Source organism: Gigantopelta aegis, chromosome 14 (assembly GCF_016097555.1).
Source record: "Gigantopelta aegis isolate Gae_Host chromosome 14, Gae_host_genome, whole genome shotgun sequence".
NCBI classification, from domain to species: domain Eukaryota; kingdom Metazoa; phylum Mollusca; class Gastropoda; order Neomphalida; family Peltospiridae; genus Gigantopelta; species Gigantopelta aegis.
The window spans coordinates 52,939,469-52,956,360 of record NC_054712.1 but is presented as its reverse complement, the minus strand read 5'-3'; the positions used below and the strand labels follow the sequence as shown (position 1 = coordinate 52,956,360).

Below are 16,892 nucleotides of genomic sequence, written 5' to 3'. Positions count from 1 at the left end.
CGTATTTTGTATCTGGTCCAAAACATGGTATCCAAGAATATGTCAGTGTGTCTGTCACTAATTAAAATATTTACTTGTGGTTCTTTTAATTTAGAACATATTTTTCAGTTATCCTATTTTTCAAATTCCATTTTAGAATCTCTTCAGTAATTACTTCATTAAGCAATGCATCGAAAGTCTTAAGACCCAGTCTGAATAGGGTTTTTTTTCTGGTTCGTTCAGCATTTCTGTATTTCTTTACATTGCAATAAATGTGCAGTGGACTCTGAACCAGTCTAGTGACAATATATTGTGACGGACTGAGTAGACTGTAGGACAGTCTAGCGACAATATATTGTGACGGACTGAGTAGACTGTAGGACAGTCTAATGACAATATATTGTGACAGACTGAGTAGACTGTAGGACAGTCTAGTGACAATATATTGTGACGGACTGAGTAGACTGTAGGACAGTCTAGTGACAATATATTATGTTGGACTGAGTAGACTGTAGGACAGTCTAGTGACAATATATTATGTTGGACTGAGTAGACTGTAGGACAGTCTAGTGACAATATATTGTGACGGACTGAGTAGACTATAGGACAGTCTAGTGACAATATATTATGATGGACTGAGTAGACTGTGGGACAGTCTTAGAGACAATATAGTCAAACCTGTCCTAAGCGGTCATTCAAAGGAGAAAAGGGAAATAACCACTTAAGACAGGTGGCCGCTGATTACAGGTTGCTCATTATTGGTATTTTAAAATATATTTTTCACTGTAAACTGGTCATCAATGTTTGTGTGTACTAGCTGTTATGCTCCATTATACTGTATCTTCATGTACCTGTAAAGGTTTATGTTCAACAAATACAAAATAAAACAAAACCTAATATAAAGTTAAAGCCATTTCTTTATTTATATACAAATTTAAAACAACAGTCAGATGTAATTAGTCCATGAATAAAACAACTACACTTTAAAGAAATCTCCCGTCTCTTTTTGTTTTAACTTCTGTTCTCATGTTTGTCGTAAAATCTTCCAGTGCCATGACGGATTAAGAAAATCACTTTTGTTAAAGAAATCTCCAATATCTCTTTGTTTTAACTTCTGTTCTCATGTTTGTCGTAAAATCTTCCAGTACCACGACGGATTAAGAAAATCACTTTAGCTGTGAGACAGTGCAAAATCTTTCAGTTTCTTTATGTACTCCTGTGCGTCATTCAATGTGCACACCTGTTTGCGTGAATCAGCTGTTTCTTTCTCTTCTTCATCTTCCTCCTCACTGTCAGTCTGGGAGTTAACTTCTTCAAGAATTTCTGTTGCCGATCTAGTGACAATATATTGTGATATACTGAGTAGACTGTAGGACAGTCTAGTGACAATATATTGCGATGGACTGAGTAGACTGTAGGACAGTCTAGCGACAATATATTGCGATGGACTGAGTAGACTGTAGAACAGTCTAGCGACAATATATTGCGACAGACTGAGTAGACTGTATGACAGTCTAGTGATGACTTTATTGTTGGAAATGTTCATTGCTGTTTATAGTGTTTTGTGTTTTTTCATGACACACATGTGGAACATTTTATGGTTTGAAAACAGTGGTATGTGATTACTTTTTGTCTTCTGTTTGGGAACAGTTCATCTTTGTAAACGTGTACAATAATTAACAAGTTAAATAGCCTGTATATTCATCCATTGGTTAGACAAATAAATTAAGTTTCTTTTGCCACTAGAGCACATTGATCGGCTATTGGATGTCAAACATTTGGTAATTTTGACATATAGTCTTAGAGAGGAAACAACCTGCTACATTTTCCCATTAGTAGTGAGGGATCTTTCATATGCACCATCTCACAGACAGGATAGCACATATACCACTGCATTTGATATACCGATTGTAGTGCACTGGCAGGAACGAGAAATAGCCCAATGGGCCCACCGATGGGGATCGATCCTAGACCGATCACGCATCAGGTGAGCACTTTACCACTGGGCTACGTCCCGCCCTACTTCCATTGATTCTATAGTTTGGTGAATATTATTTCAGTCGTGTTTTTCCTTTAGTTTGTAACCACTCAGGTTCATGACACATGCCAAGTATATGCACGGTAGTATTAATATTCCGATATAACATGCCGATCTTTAACTCCATTTCTGTGTGTCAAGTATATGCACGGTAGTATTAATATTCCGATATAACATGCCGATCTTTAACTCCATTTCTGTGTGTCAAGTATATGCACGGTAGTATTAATATTCCGATATAACATGCCGATCTTTAACTCCATTTCTGTGTGTCAAGTATATGCACGGTAGTATTAATATTCCGATATAACATGCCGATCTTTAACTCCATTTCTGTGTGTCAAGTATATGCACGGTAGTATTAATATTCCGATATAACATGCCGATCTTTAACTCCATTTCTGTGTGTCAGGTAATGGACCCGGGAAACTTTTGGATGCAAGAAAAAAGTCTGTTGAGAGGATCGTTCGCTTTGGAGATTCTTGTCAGGTCGGTGTCTTTATAGGTGTATAGTCCATCCCATCCTCATACAAAAATAAATTTTTGTTTTTTTTGTGTAAATAATTTAAGTTTACTTTGATGTAAGCAGAAAAGTTTTGTTTTGGAAATAACCAAAAACTACCATTTTTGTGTGCAATTTAAAAAAACAATCGGCTCAGAAAAAAATAACTTGTAGTAAATTCCATAGTATTAAAAAAGCAGTTCCCTTTGGGATGGACTTTAGTTGTTGTTTTTTCATTGTTTTAAAATACGACAAACATGCAATACAAAAATAAAGACATATTTTTATTAGGACATCACCAGTGGCGTAGTGTGGGTTGCCAGTGCCTGGGGAAAGGCAAGTATTGCGCCCCCTAACCAGTGGACCATTAGCACTCCCCGAGTCCTTTCCACCAGTCCAGAATTTTGCGCCCAGGGCTACACTACTGGACATCACTGACATATATTGATGATGATATAGGGAATAACTGGTTACTGTCTTAAGATATCGGCTTTATCCTGTGACAGTAAGAATAGTGAATGCAGCGAGGTTCTGCCGAGCTCCATTCGACCTGAGCAGGATAAAGCCAATATCTTAAGACAGTAACCAGTTATTTCTTTCATCCTGCAATCCTATGGGAATAGTCGGAAAATCATTATTTATTCCATTTTTGTGTATGCAAATAGAGTATCGTCAACCTAGCAAGGCTTTTGCCGTATAACGTCATACAAGATACATAACGTCATTTTTTGTAAGACGCAAGCTACATTCTGTAACATTCAAAAAGCGTTTCTAAACTCTTAATTCATAATAAATATACAAGTTTTGTATTGTTATCGCAAAACTAAAAGTTATTTTATTTACTGTCCTTAAACAAATGATTGAAAGAGTATGTTTATTGAAAATCTAGTCTGCAACACTCGAGCCGAGTCGGGCTTATGTCACGTGACCTATATTTTTGGTCTGACCAAAAATATAGAGATTTATCTAGTCATCGTATCTTTCCAATGTATACAGTGATTGCGAGATAAAAATGAGATATGGGACTATTTGACAGGTACTGTATATTATTTATTACATTACAGGATACTGTCAGTGCCTTAGGTTGTCCGAGCAAGATGTTTTACAAGTCGGAGGACAAGATGAAGATCCACTCACCGGAAGCTCACAAGCGAGTCCGATCGCAGAGTGTCGACTACTTCTACAATTATTTCACAATGGGTGTGGTGAGTCATAGTTTTGTAGGTTTTCTTCCACTATGTCATCAATGGTATTTTAAAAGACAATAGTAAATTTTTTAATTTTTTTTTTTACACTCTTCAGAAAACAGCCCCCCCCCCCCATTATTCCACAATGTGTTGAGCTTTGACATAATGCTTCACTTTTCCATTTTGCATAGTTAGTGCATCATACTGTCATTCTAATGATACCTATAGCTCTAAAGCCCTCCATTTGTTTCAGACACACCCCAGTTTTAAGAAGAAAAAAATTCTCAGGTGTTACTAAACACAATATCTTTTTTTTATCATGAATTAAAAATATATTATTTGTCTAGGAGCTTCATAAACAGTTATATAAATATACGGTATATCAGCTTAACATTTTTGAGAAATAACTGTCGTGTGATTAATGTTTCCAGGACATCCTATTTGATGCAACCACTCATCTTGTGAAGAAGTTTATCCTGCACACCAACTACCCAGGACACTACAACTTCAACATGTGAGTAGATATTTTTGGTACTACTGAATGCCTGTTTATAAAAAAAACAGGCGAGGCCCCATGCTTTTCAAACTTTAAAGTCTAGACTCGAAGCTTACATAAGTGTCATCTGTACCAATAACATGGAGACTTTACTAAAGTCTAGACTCAAAGCTTACATAAGTCTTATCTGTACCAATAACATGGAGACTTTACTAAAATCTAGACTCAAAGCTTACATAAGTGTCATCTGTACCAATAACATGGAGACTTTACTAAAGTCTAGACTCAAAGCTTACATAAGTGTCATCTGTACCAATAACATGGAGACTTTACTAAAGTCTAGACTCAAAGCTTACATAAGTCTGATCTGTACCAATAACATGGAGACTTTACTAAAGTCTAGACTCAAAGCTTACATAAGTGTCATCTGTACCAATAACATGGAGACTTTACTAAAGTCTAGACTCAAAGCTTACATAAGTGTCATCTGTACCAATAACATGGAGACTTTACTAAAGTCTAGACTCAAAGCTTACATAAGTTTTATCTGTACCAATAACGTGGAGACTTTGTCTTGAATCTGGGTTTGAACATTTTATGAAGCATAAACCCTATTATTACCCATATGGTTAAAAATATCTTGGTACATATCACAGTGATACGTCCTACTAGAATGCCAAGTGGGATGAAACACTTCGATGTCACAAGATGACATCATCAAATGGATGAGATCAGCTACAAATAAAAGGTCACGTTTGTAAGTCCTTAAATTTATCCTATGGATAGATTTTTTTATTTTATTATTAAAACTTACATTTTAAAAAATAAAAGATCTAAATTACAGTATTAAATTGTGCAGATGACAGTCAACATTCATAAAAGATAGGGCAAAACCACTGAGCCTTTATATTACTAATATATAACTACTAAACCTTTTGGGGATATTAGTGTATTTCTCGGATAACAAAAACTTCTCGCACTAAAAAACTGTCCATAAAATGTATGTTAGTTTGTTGTTGTTACTATAAACATTTGTATATATGTTTTTAGATTAATGATGTGTTTAATATGAGTTTTTTTTGGTGAAATTCTATTCTCTTTTTGGGGACAGAACATAACCCAGTGGTAAAGCACTTGCCTGATGTGCAGTCAGTCTAGGCTCGATCCCTGTTGGTGGGCTCATTTGGCTATTTCTCATTCTAGCCAGTGCACCACGACTGGTATATCAAAGGTTGTAGTATGTGCTATTCTGCCTGTGGGATGGTGCATATAAAAGATCCCTTGCTACTAATGGGAAGAAAACACTATATGTCAAAATTACCAAATGTTTGACATCCAATAGCTGATGATTAATAATCAATGTGCTCTGGTGGTGTCGTTAAACAAAGTAAACTTTAACTTTGAACCGTTTAATATGTTTTTTTAATCGGATTCTATTATCTATTTTTTTGTACCTCAGGTATTGTCGGTGTGAGTTTAAGTTACCGGTTCTAATTGAGAGAGCGAAACCCGAGCTGATACAGACAGATGATGACGAGATGGTTATCACCACCTACTCACGAGTAAGTAACTTCAGTGACATCACAATGGTTCGTGGGGTCTAACGCTTATGTAATTCGTCCACTGGTGCAGTCAACAAATTTAAGATCATAATGAAAATATAATGCCTGTATACATATAATATGAATTTATGATACTACCTTTTTCAATCTATGAATTTAAGTACCCAACAAAATGTGTTTTTTTGTATGCCAAAAAAAAAAAATTTAAGATCACAATGAAAATATACTACATTCATACATATAATATGAATTTATCATACTACCTTATCTCATGGTCCATTCCTTGACATGGTGAGGTAGCTTGCATGTCTCAATAACTCGGAGAGCTATGCCAGCTGGAGCATCGGCTCCTGGTAGGGTCACCCAAGCTGGGCTGCTCTAAGGGTAGAGACTAGACTAATATGGACTGGACAGACAGAGGACATGAGTCAAGAAAGACAACTGTCTAGGAGAAGCAAATTCCAAAATCAAAACTGGGCTGGAGAGGCTCAGAATCCTAGTAAGGAAACTCTCCTAGGAGAAGGAAAACTCCAAACTGAAACCAAGTGCACTGAAGTCAGAGTACAGAAGCTATGCATCAGCATTAGCGTGGAAACCGAATGGAAATGTCTGTACATGCACCAAGCTTGATGATGATGATCATCATACTACCTTTTTGATCTATGAATTGGAAGTACCGTATATCTTCGCCTGTAAGTCGATCTCGGCTATAAGTCGAGTCCCTAATTTTAAGCCCTGAAAACTTATTTTTTTATTGACCCGTTTATAAGTCGACCCATGAAAAACAACGTATAAATATTGAAGTATTTCTTATTTTCAGCATATGAGAACAATAATGTACAATATCTGAACAACAGAAAATTATTTTACAAACTTTTTCACGTTTTGTACATCGCAATAAATTATAATATTCCAATCAAACTACATAGCATCAAAACGAAATATTCCCTTAGTAGAGAGTGAAAGCTGTTTGACTGTTACTGTATGGCACTGTACAGCATGGTTTTGTGCAAAGACAACAACTTTATTTATAAACACTGACAACAGATCACTACGATAAAACTGAAAGTACATGTATCATCGGTTAAACACATGTTTTGCCGCCATATTAATACATGTAAGGAGGATAACTCTGGAAAGTACACTGGTTTTTGTACCAAATGATGTGTGTCCCTATTGCTCTAGTTAACTGCAGAGATCAGTCTATTTTAAGGGAAAGCTCAGTAATATTCATGAAGTTAATCACCGACAAAACATTGTTTGAACAACCATTAATGCCAGTGACCAGATTTCAAAATAAACTCAGGCAACAGGTAGTTAGTATTGTTTACATTTTAGCTATTAGTGATGACTGTTATTTTAACTAAGTGGACTGTTGTCTTGACATGTGAGTGAGATCGCACGCCTTTTCGCATAACCAAAACCGTTCTAATGCCAAAAACAATTAACATATTTGAGTATAAATACAGGGCATACTTCAACAATAAAACTTGTAAAATAATCCCAAAACGGTAATATTTTTGGATGAAATGTTTTACCCTCTTATAAGTCGACCCCCCAAGTTACAAAATAATTTTTGGGTGAACAAAAATCGACTTCGAGGCGAAGATATACGGTACCCAATGAAATGTGTTTTATTTAGTAAAATCACAGAAATTTAATCCTCCGAAAATAAAATATTTCACAGAACTATTGGTAGTTTGTGTATGTGATTTGTGCTCATATTCATCAATGAGTAATGTTATATGTTTTTAAAAGAACATTACTTACAAGTCATAATTATTTACAGGAGTTGTCTATATATTGTCAGTATATTTTTCTCAACCAGATATCAAAACAACCCCTGCAATTGCCCACGGCAATCGGCAGTGCCGTGGAGATTGCCGTGAAGTTTTTCATTCTCCATGATACTTTTTTTTTTTGCTGTGGATTATATTATAATTTTTTTCCACTCCTTGTTTTTTGCCGTGGACGTTTTCTTAATTGCAGGGGTTGCAAAATTCAAATCAACTCGGTACATTGCATTGCAAGCAAAACTGAACTATGAAAGTGAAACATGCATCATAGCTACTAATAAAATAATATTGTTGAGATGTCTTTAAACAAACATTTCACAGATATCTTTAAAAGATAGCACCCAGTGGTTTTTTACTGTCTTTTTTTTTTTAAATTGCTTCCTAAACATGTTGACAACCCTGTCATGTATGTCTTTGTAAGCTTGCTCCTGATTGGTTAATATTGGTTTGTTAACAATTTTTAATGTTTGAAAAATTCAAGATACACCAATGAAATCACATCATTCCGGTATCAACCTGATTATGACACATGACCTGATGGCTGTAATTTCATTTTCACCTGATATTTCTATTCTTAATCACATCACTGCATTTGCATGCTTTTCCTCTTCCGTAGTGGCGGGATGTACAGATGTATCTGTTGAAACCGGACGAGCGCCCAGTGATTCTCAATCGGTCGTCGTCCACCAACACCAGCAACCCATTCGGCTCAACATTCTGCTATGGCGTACAAGACATGATTTTTGAGGTTCGTCCTTACATATTATTATCATTTACAGGCACGAATTTACCATCGGTTGAGATATACTAGCCACAATTAAAAATTCAGTAACCCTATATTAAGTAAATATAATTTTACTAATAGTAATAATCTGATGTCACCTACAGAAGAAGATAGAGCATAAAAACCCATAGATTCTTCTTGGGGTTTTTTGGTGGGGGGGGGGGCAATATATTCATATTTAGAAAATAGACTTAAATTCAACATTTTGTTTTATCAGCCATCAGGCATGGCGATAGTAGTTATTTACTAGCCCAACATTGAATATTGCTAGCCATGAAAGTGGGGTTACCATAATCTAGAAGACCCTGCTAAATTAGTCAGCAAGTAGCTGCTGTTTAACATGTTCTGAGATATCGCTAAGCAAATATTCATTTCCGTTATAACATGTGTCTAATATTTCCAATATAGTGGAATGGGCAAAGTTGAATCACCTCGATGTCCTGCTATCCTTATTGGTATGGAGCACAGAATATAACCTTTTGGTTGCAGTGATCCCACTGGGTTAAATGCCCATCCCAAGTCCCAAGCATTGGTAGGAATAATAAACTGGTTTATGTAGAATTGCAAAGTTTTGTGTTGTAAACGTTTGCCACTATTCAACTTCAAAAACCACCCAATACAAATATCTATATCTGTTAATGTGTACTTTTTGTTTCAGGTTATGCAAAATGAATATATTGCTTCAGTAACCCTGTACAAATCCTCACCCAAGGAGACGGCATCTATATCCTGATGATCTGAGTAATAGTTAATTCGAACCTTCAACCAGTGAAATATCTTGTATCATCTTTTACTTGGATAACCCAACCAATGGGATACCTTGTGTCATTGTTTACTCAGAACACCCAACCAATGAGATACCTTTTATCATCCTTTACTTGGAACACCTAACCAATGAGATACCTTACATCGTCCTTGTTCATGAACAACTGGGCTACCACACTCCTTGCTGTTAAAAAGAACTATCCTGTCTTGAAACAAGTATCCTGTTTTAAAGGAACAGATGTATTCTGTCTAAATCCAGAATTTAAAAAAAGAAGACGAAAAAAGAAGAACGAATCATCTTTATTTGTGAAAAAGTAGAGAATAGCACTTCTGTTGGTCAAGAAGTATCCTGTTTAGATACAAGTATCCTATTGTAGTATCAAGTATCCTGTGTTAAAAAAAGAAACATTCTATCTGAACACTTTATTTGTAAATAAGTGGACTATATACTCCATGTTAGCTAACAAGTATATCCTGTCTTCAGAGAATTATCCTGTATTTAAGATCAAAAACATTGTGGATTATAATACAGTTCTGAAGTACCCTTGTTACGAAAACTGGAGTTCATGTTTCAAACCTAACTTACCCTGGTTTAACTGGAAGCATTGTATAGTAAAATATTGAAATATTCCATCTTGGAACCGAAAGTACTAAAACTATTCGTAATAACTAGTAGACGGACTGTAGCAACCATTAGAAAGTGCAGTGCTTGTAATCGAGGAAAATGGTGTGCTGTTTGGAAACTGTGATAACATTAGAGTTTGTAGTAAAGTAATTGTTGTTACGAAGAATCAACAAATTATGGAATTGTTGTACAAGCAGTTACTAGCATAAAAATGCCTACCAAGTGCAAAATGGCATGTAAGACTGGGTCATATGAAATGCTAGAATTGCACTGAGCCAAGCCTTCATGCAGGTTAATAAGCTAGAGGCAACGTGTGTTATATTAACAAATGCTTTGAAATGACACTTTCACTTTGTTTTGTCTTTGTATGTTAATATATTTTGACCTGTCTGTAAAGGCCACCTTTTATAGGTCATTAGGTGACCTTTATGGACAGGTTCAACAGTAAATAATGTATTGGAGAGGGCATTAAAAAGGAAATGTTTTATTTAACGATGAACTCGACACATTTTATTTGTGGTTTTATGGCGTCGGATGGCATTAAGAATGCTGTTTTAAAAAAATCTTTTGTAATATTTCCTTTCCTTTAATTTTACATTCTGATATTTGTGTAATGATAAGATGAGTCTAGTCTGAAGATACCTGTAAGTCACAGCAATAAGCTAGATAACATCAAAACATTTGTTGCCTGAAGTATGTATGCAGGTATGTTTGATGCGGAGTACAAGTATGACACTAGACTAGTTCTAGGTCACATAGGTTCTGTTAAAAATTAAAAAGCTTTGACAGAATCCAGATGTAAGGTGACCACAGTCGCTGTTTAATAGAAATGGTTACTTGAGCATGTTGCACACACTACATAGATGATATGATAGTGAAGTATTATCGGAGCTGTCAACTCTCACGTTTTTCTACATGAGGCTTACGTTTTTCTGTCCAAAATCACACACTCGAGTTCAAGAAGTCAAATTTCACGTTCTTAAAAATTAAAATAACTTTTCCAAAAAAGCAATATTTAATGAAATGTCGAGACCTTATTACATTCTGACCCCTCTAGACTGTTGTGATTGATACATAAATATTATAACAATATAATTGACGTGTGTTTTCATTTCATTTTGAAATGAATGCTCATGAATACCTGACTTGTGACAAAACATTTTAGTAATTAAAGTTAATCAAGGAAATCTATCATAAATGTCATTTGTGAAAGCTATTGCTACCAAAAACCCTAAAATACACCTAATAAACAGTAAAAATGCTTTTTGGCAGGAGAATGCCCCAATATGAACCCCTACTAGGGCATCACCCCATATGAATCCCCCTAGGGCATCACCTTGGCCCTGACCAAGTACCTGCAAGCCCTAGACCCCTGCTTTAGGGTGAATCTCACACTTAGAAACATTTACGGGTTGACAGCTCTGTGCTATATTCTGTGATCAAAACAAAAGAATTAGGAAGTGAATGATACTGTTAAATGTTTACCTGCTGTCAACTTGCATAAAAGATTTACATTTTTCAGCTTTATACAACAATCAAACCTATGCCACACAGCCTCCTAAGGGACTACTAGTATTCAGTCAGTCGTGTCCATTTGCAAATTGCAAAAGAGCAACCATAATGCTAATACTCCGGTTATAAATTTCAAATAGTCAGAGAGCAGTTCTACATACCTAAATAATAAACACAACAACAAAACCCCATTCAATTAAAAAAAGTGTCATGGCAAAAAACATACCATAGAAAACAAATTGAATGTAGCCCACAGCAAAAAGAAAATGCTGTAAAAAATAAATACTCTTTGACATTGCCGATTTCGGTGGACAATTGCAGGGCTTGCAATATGCAATAAATAAAAATGATGCAGGTGAGTATGAAGAGAAAGCTTTAGCCAAGGTTCGCTACAGCTCGCTAAAGATGCTTGCAAAGTATGGCTGCTTAACACAGTCAGCTTGCACTATGTTATGATGATGTTGGAGAATAAAGCTATTTAACAGAAGTAACTTATTAAACAAGTTGGAATCTATCCAAATTGCTAAAATATTTGCACCAACAAATAGTTCATGAAACTTGCACTATATGCATTTTTAAAATTATAAAAAATTTGCACAAACGATTCTTAGAGCTCACTAGTTTACTCAAATTAAAACACTTTGTCTTTCTGCCCACATGTCTGTCTGTCTGTCAGTCTGTTCATCCGTGTGAATTATCACCTTGCCAAATATATGTTGTTTCAGTTCAAACATGAACAAAGATGTTTTCTTGCATGTAAAATATGTCCTTTAGTATAATGGAGAAAACATTTAAAAAATAAAATTTAAAACGTAAGGCCTTAATTTTATCTTTATAATATATATATATTTTATTGTATTATACCATACCATTCATATTTTTAATTTGAAGAATTGTGACTTTTTCCATTTTCGTTTGTTTTATTTTGATTTTAAAAGTTGGTTTTGTATGGTTTCATTACCATTGTGTTTTGTTTATGAACATTTTATATGTTACATTTCACAGTGCAAAACAAGTAGAAAATATATATATGGCCGAATTTACGAAGCCAGTGTTTTACCTGTGTGTAATTACACACATTAACAATGCTTAAACACCTGTATTTAAGAAAAACAGGCTTCGTAAATATGGCATGTAATGTTAAGTCAGATTCCTGCAATCGGTTTTTTCTTTTAACTAAGGCCTTAACCACAAGGTAGATAACTGATACCAGGGTTATTGCTGCTATTATTTTGTCACCAAATTGTGATCACTTACAGCCTGGTTTGTATAAAATATGTAACATCACTGACACAGACTGACACAGATCAACATTTTCTTAATGGTAACACAGTTGCAGATGATCTGTATCGGATCTGTGATGGACCAGGGAAGTTGAAACCAGTTTAACTTAGCAGATCTCTTTCAGAGTGTCCAAAGTCGATCGGTGTCCATTACATATTTTATGGCAACCAGAATGAAAATGAAAATGAAAATAAAAAAACAGAAGAAAGAAAGTGTAGTGTTAAACTTCATGCACATACAGTTAACTTCATTAGGAAAATAATAGGCTCTTCTTGTATTGGGCATTTTTTTTTTTAAAGATAGATACCAAAATAACTTCCTTTTTTTGTACAGTGATTTGGAAAAAAAACCTTAGAACTTTCTGGATGAAAAATTAAAGTTTTCAGATTTCTTTCACTATTTCGATTTTAATGTTGTTTTCCAACAAAAAAGTCTCATTGATATAATTGTACAAACCAGCAAAAAACCCAACTAATTCAATTTTTGTTATCTGATGGTGCATTAGATAAAAAGTTTTAGAGTGAATACAGGTAAACAGTATTCTGATTTGCAGTACAGTTTCTTTTTAAATATTAAAGAAACATAAATAAAATTAAGATTTTTAAATATATATTTTTTTATCTTGTAATGTACCTGTACATGCATAAAGTGTAATTTATATACATCTCTTGAGGTGATGAATGTGTACAAATTAATTAATTTACTGGGTTTTTTTCTATGTCACACCTTTCTAAAGAAATCCATTTTAAATATGTGTAAAACCTTTTCTGTTATTATATTTCAAGTAAAATTACTATGTAGTACTATTAGTAAATGAAAACAATATGTATTGTTGATTATACTATACTTGTAACTGTTAATTTGTGATATATAAAATAAGTAAAACAGGACAGAAGGAAGGAAATTTTGTATTTAATGACACACTCAACACATTTTATTTACGGTTATATGGCATCAGACATATGGTTAAGGACCACACAGATATTGAGAGAGCAAACCCGCTGTCCCCACTTCATGGGCTACTCTTTCAATCTTTTATATGCACCAGCACACAGACAGGATAACACATACCACAACCTTTGATATACCAGTCATGGTGCACTGGCTGGAGTGAGAAATGGCTCACCCACTAAAACGGGACAGAGTACTGAAAATTATTTCAGAACATTATTTAATTACATGTAGTTAAATAAATATTAAAATGTGAAGAAAAAGAAACTGAGTTTTTTCCCTTAGCATTCTATATGATTTTTAATAACTTCATTTGATTTATATTGTGGAAAAGAATCATAAATGCCTTGTAACCTTCAAAATTTTAGATGTTGTTATTTAATAACTTGTTACACATATTTGTACAATATATTTTATCTCAAATATTTTAATACATGTATATACTCACAGTCAAAACTGTTTAATTTGAGTTTTAGTTTTGTCTTGCTTTTGATTATTTTAGTGACGTATTTAAAATAAATAATTAAAGGCAAACAAAAACGACAATTGAAAAGGATCAACACAAACAAATGTTCAATAATAAAAAATAAATCCTTTTTTGGATTGTCCTATATTTGAAGAAAGAAAAAAATGTATATGTAAACAGGACATCAAGATAAATATGTTTTAACATAAACATGTAGGTATGTCATTTTGGTATTGTAGTTACATGTGTTTAAAAAAAGAAAAGAAAAAGAAAAGAAGAATGAAAAAGAGTTTCATTTTGCCCGCAAGTACATACATGTATTGGCAATGAACCTTATTTGGTATTGGTGCTCAGAGGTAAACTGTGTAATATGAATCAATGTTCACTGTATATACTACATGTATTAGTTATTTACCTCCTTTTAATTTTACAATACATGTTGTGTTTCAATGGTGTTTTAAATCAAGCATACCCATCATATTGTATCATAGTGGAGTGTCGATTTTTTATAAAAATCTTGTGAAGGAAGTATAGGATTTCCATTCGTGAGTCAACAATAAGGTCAACTAACAACCTATAGGTGGATTCTTGTAGTTGATAATATATATCAGTCCCATTTATATAAAATGACAGCGAATAACAGATGATAGAAAGGATGAAGAAAACTTTAACCAAAGAATTGCTTAAAAGTTTGGTATTTTTACACTTAGTGAGTCAACAGTATGGTCAACTAGCCACCTATAGTTGGTTTCTTGTGGATGGTACTTTATAGGATTCACATTTATATAAAATGATAGTGAGTAACAGAGAATAGAAAGGATAATTAATGGAAACTTTAACCAAAGTATTGCTTCAATGTGTTTGGTATTTTTACACTTTGTGAGTCAATAGTATGGTCAAATAGAAACCTATAGTTGGTTTCTTGCGGTTGATAATTTATAGGATTCACATTTATATAAAATGACAGCGAACAAAACAGATGATGGAAAAGTTTAACCTAAATATTGCTTCAAGGTATTTTTACACTTCGTGAGTCAACAATAAAATCAACTAGCCACATATAGTTTGTTTCTCATGGTTGGTAAATCCCCCAGTGTGGCAGTAATTGTCCACTAGCTTCTGCTTGGCCACTTGAACTCACTATGGTTGTTTACAAGGTATATTTGTCAACTCTATCCTTCTTGTGACCTGTTGTCTTTATACTGGGTGAATAAACCTAAAATTGTCTCACTTCTTGAAAATAAGAAATATATCAAAATGAAAATGTTACTATCAGTACACAATTTATTAAACTGCTTTTGTGCAAAATATCCATTTTCTACTTTGCATACATTTTCTGCTTTTCAGCTTAATGGGATGGTCAACCAGTATATAATAATTAACATTCCAGAATACAGGACAAGAATACAAGACCTTTTACTGATGTGTATTATGTCACTGTCCCCCAGAACATGTCTAGCTAAAATAATTAAAATGGCCTTTTTGGAAAAAAAACCCTATTTCTTTATAATTTTCTTTTCTCGAATCCCAGTCTTTATTGGTGTTCCCTATTGCCCTTGATCCCCACCCTAAACTATTTCCAGCCTCCAGGGTCTGCCCCTGCATGCTCTTTTAGGACTTATGAAAGTAGATTTCACCATAACCTCTGACCTGTGCTTATTTACAGTCCACATTTTGGTAAAGTCAGGGAATTAAGTTTGCTTAAAGATGTCAGGGAATAACTTTGGTAAAAACAAAATCAGGGAAAATAAATGTTTAAAAGTGATGATAAATGTATGTAAATGAGTGAATGATTGAATGAATAAAATCACTGAGCAAATGTTAGATTTAAAAATAAAAATAATTAAAAGTGAGAAAATGTTTACATGTTCTTTATTTATGTTTGATATTTAATAACCAATGGTTAACAATGTGCTGGGGTGTCACAAAATACACATTCCTTGACCTGTGAAATGTTTCAGTCGAATGATAACTCCGGCGAGAAATTAACTCTTTATGTGAAAAAAAGGAGAAAGTTTGATAAATCCATAGATTTTTAGGTCAGATATGTAAATGAATTAATTTGCTTAGATATTGTAAATAAGTTAAGTTGTCTGAATGAATGAATTTCGAGTACAGTATCTTAAATAAAGTCAATCCAGTCTATATCGGCTGCCCAAGAGACATAATAATAAAATATAGCTTTATGAGCAGGTGTCCTCAATATAGAGATGAAATATTTTCATCTGTTTGCCAGAGGGGTGTATCTGAAGTGCCCCTTATTGTCAGGTAGCTGTTGTACAAAGTGTCATTTACAGCAGGTTACACTGTAGTTGCTTTATGAAATAGTAGGCAGAACAACTTTAACAGGCAGCTGTTTCTCCGACGATGTCTTTTGTCAAGTAGATTTCAGAGAAAATACAGGGTGTTTTTATAGTTTGTATTTTTAAGATTTTATAACTATGTGGTAGACATGATAGAAACAATGTATAAATGGTATACACCCCCCCCCCCCCCCCCCCCCCCCAACAATTTAGTGGTTTGTGCACCTTTCAGTATAAATTTCCAGTTTGTTAAATTCTAAAACTAAAAACAATTTCATTAGGTTTTTTTTTTATGAACTATATATTTGCTGGTGTGTACCTTTTCTAAAAAATATATATACGTATATATATATTTTTTTTAAATTATTTTTGTGCTTATCTCCAATTAAGGTTCAAGCATGCTGTCCTGGGCACACTTCACCCACCTGGGCTGTCTGTGCAGGATGATGGGTTAGTGGTTAGTGAGAGAGAAGAGGGTGTAGAGAGGTCTTACACCTACCCTTTGAGCCGTTAAAATTTGTTCTGGGTGAGAGCTGGTACCGGACTGCGAACCCTGTACCTACCAGCCTTATGTCCGATGGCTTAACCATGACATGTATCATTAACAGCCATTCTAAAATCTTTCTACCATATAAAAGTAAA

At 34.2% G+C, this 16,892-nt stretch overlaps 1 protein-coding gene across 1 annotated transcript in view; it reads left to right on the top strand.

Moving 5' to 3' along the window:
* LOC121388599 (UPF0183 protein C16orf70-like) overlaps positions 1-12,136 on the top strand; it is a 60,055-nt gene extending 47,919 nt beyond the window's left edge. The window contains exons 9-14 of the mRNA XM_041520001.1: positions 2,430-2,506; positions 3,584-3,724; positions 4,138-4,220; positions 5,662-5,764; positions 8,177-8,308; positions 9,003-12,136. Coding sequence (XP_041375935.1) covers positions 2,430-2,506; positions 3,584-3,724; positions 4,138-4,220; positions 5,662-5,764; positions 8,177-8,308; positions 9,003-9,077 — 611 coding nt within the window. The 3' untranslated portion in view covers positions 9,078-12,136. The remainder of the gene's footprint in view (positions 1-2,429; positions 2,507-3,583; positions 3,725-4,137; positions 4,221-5,661; positions 5,765-8,176; positions 8,309-9,002) is intronic.
* The last annotated feature ends 4,756 nt before the right edge of the window (positions 12,137-16,892 follow it).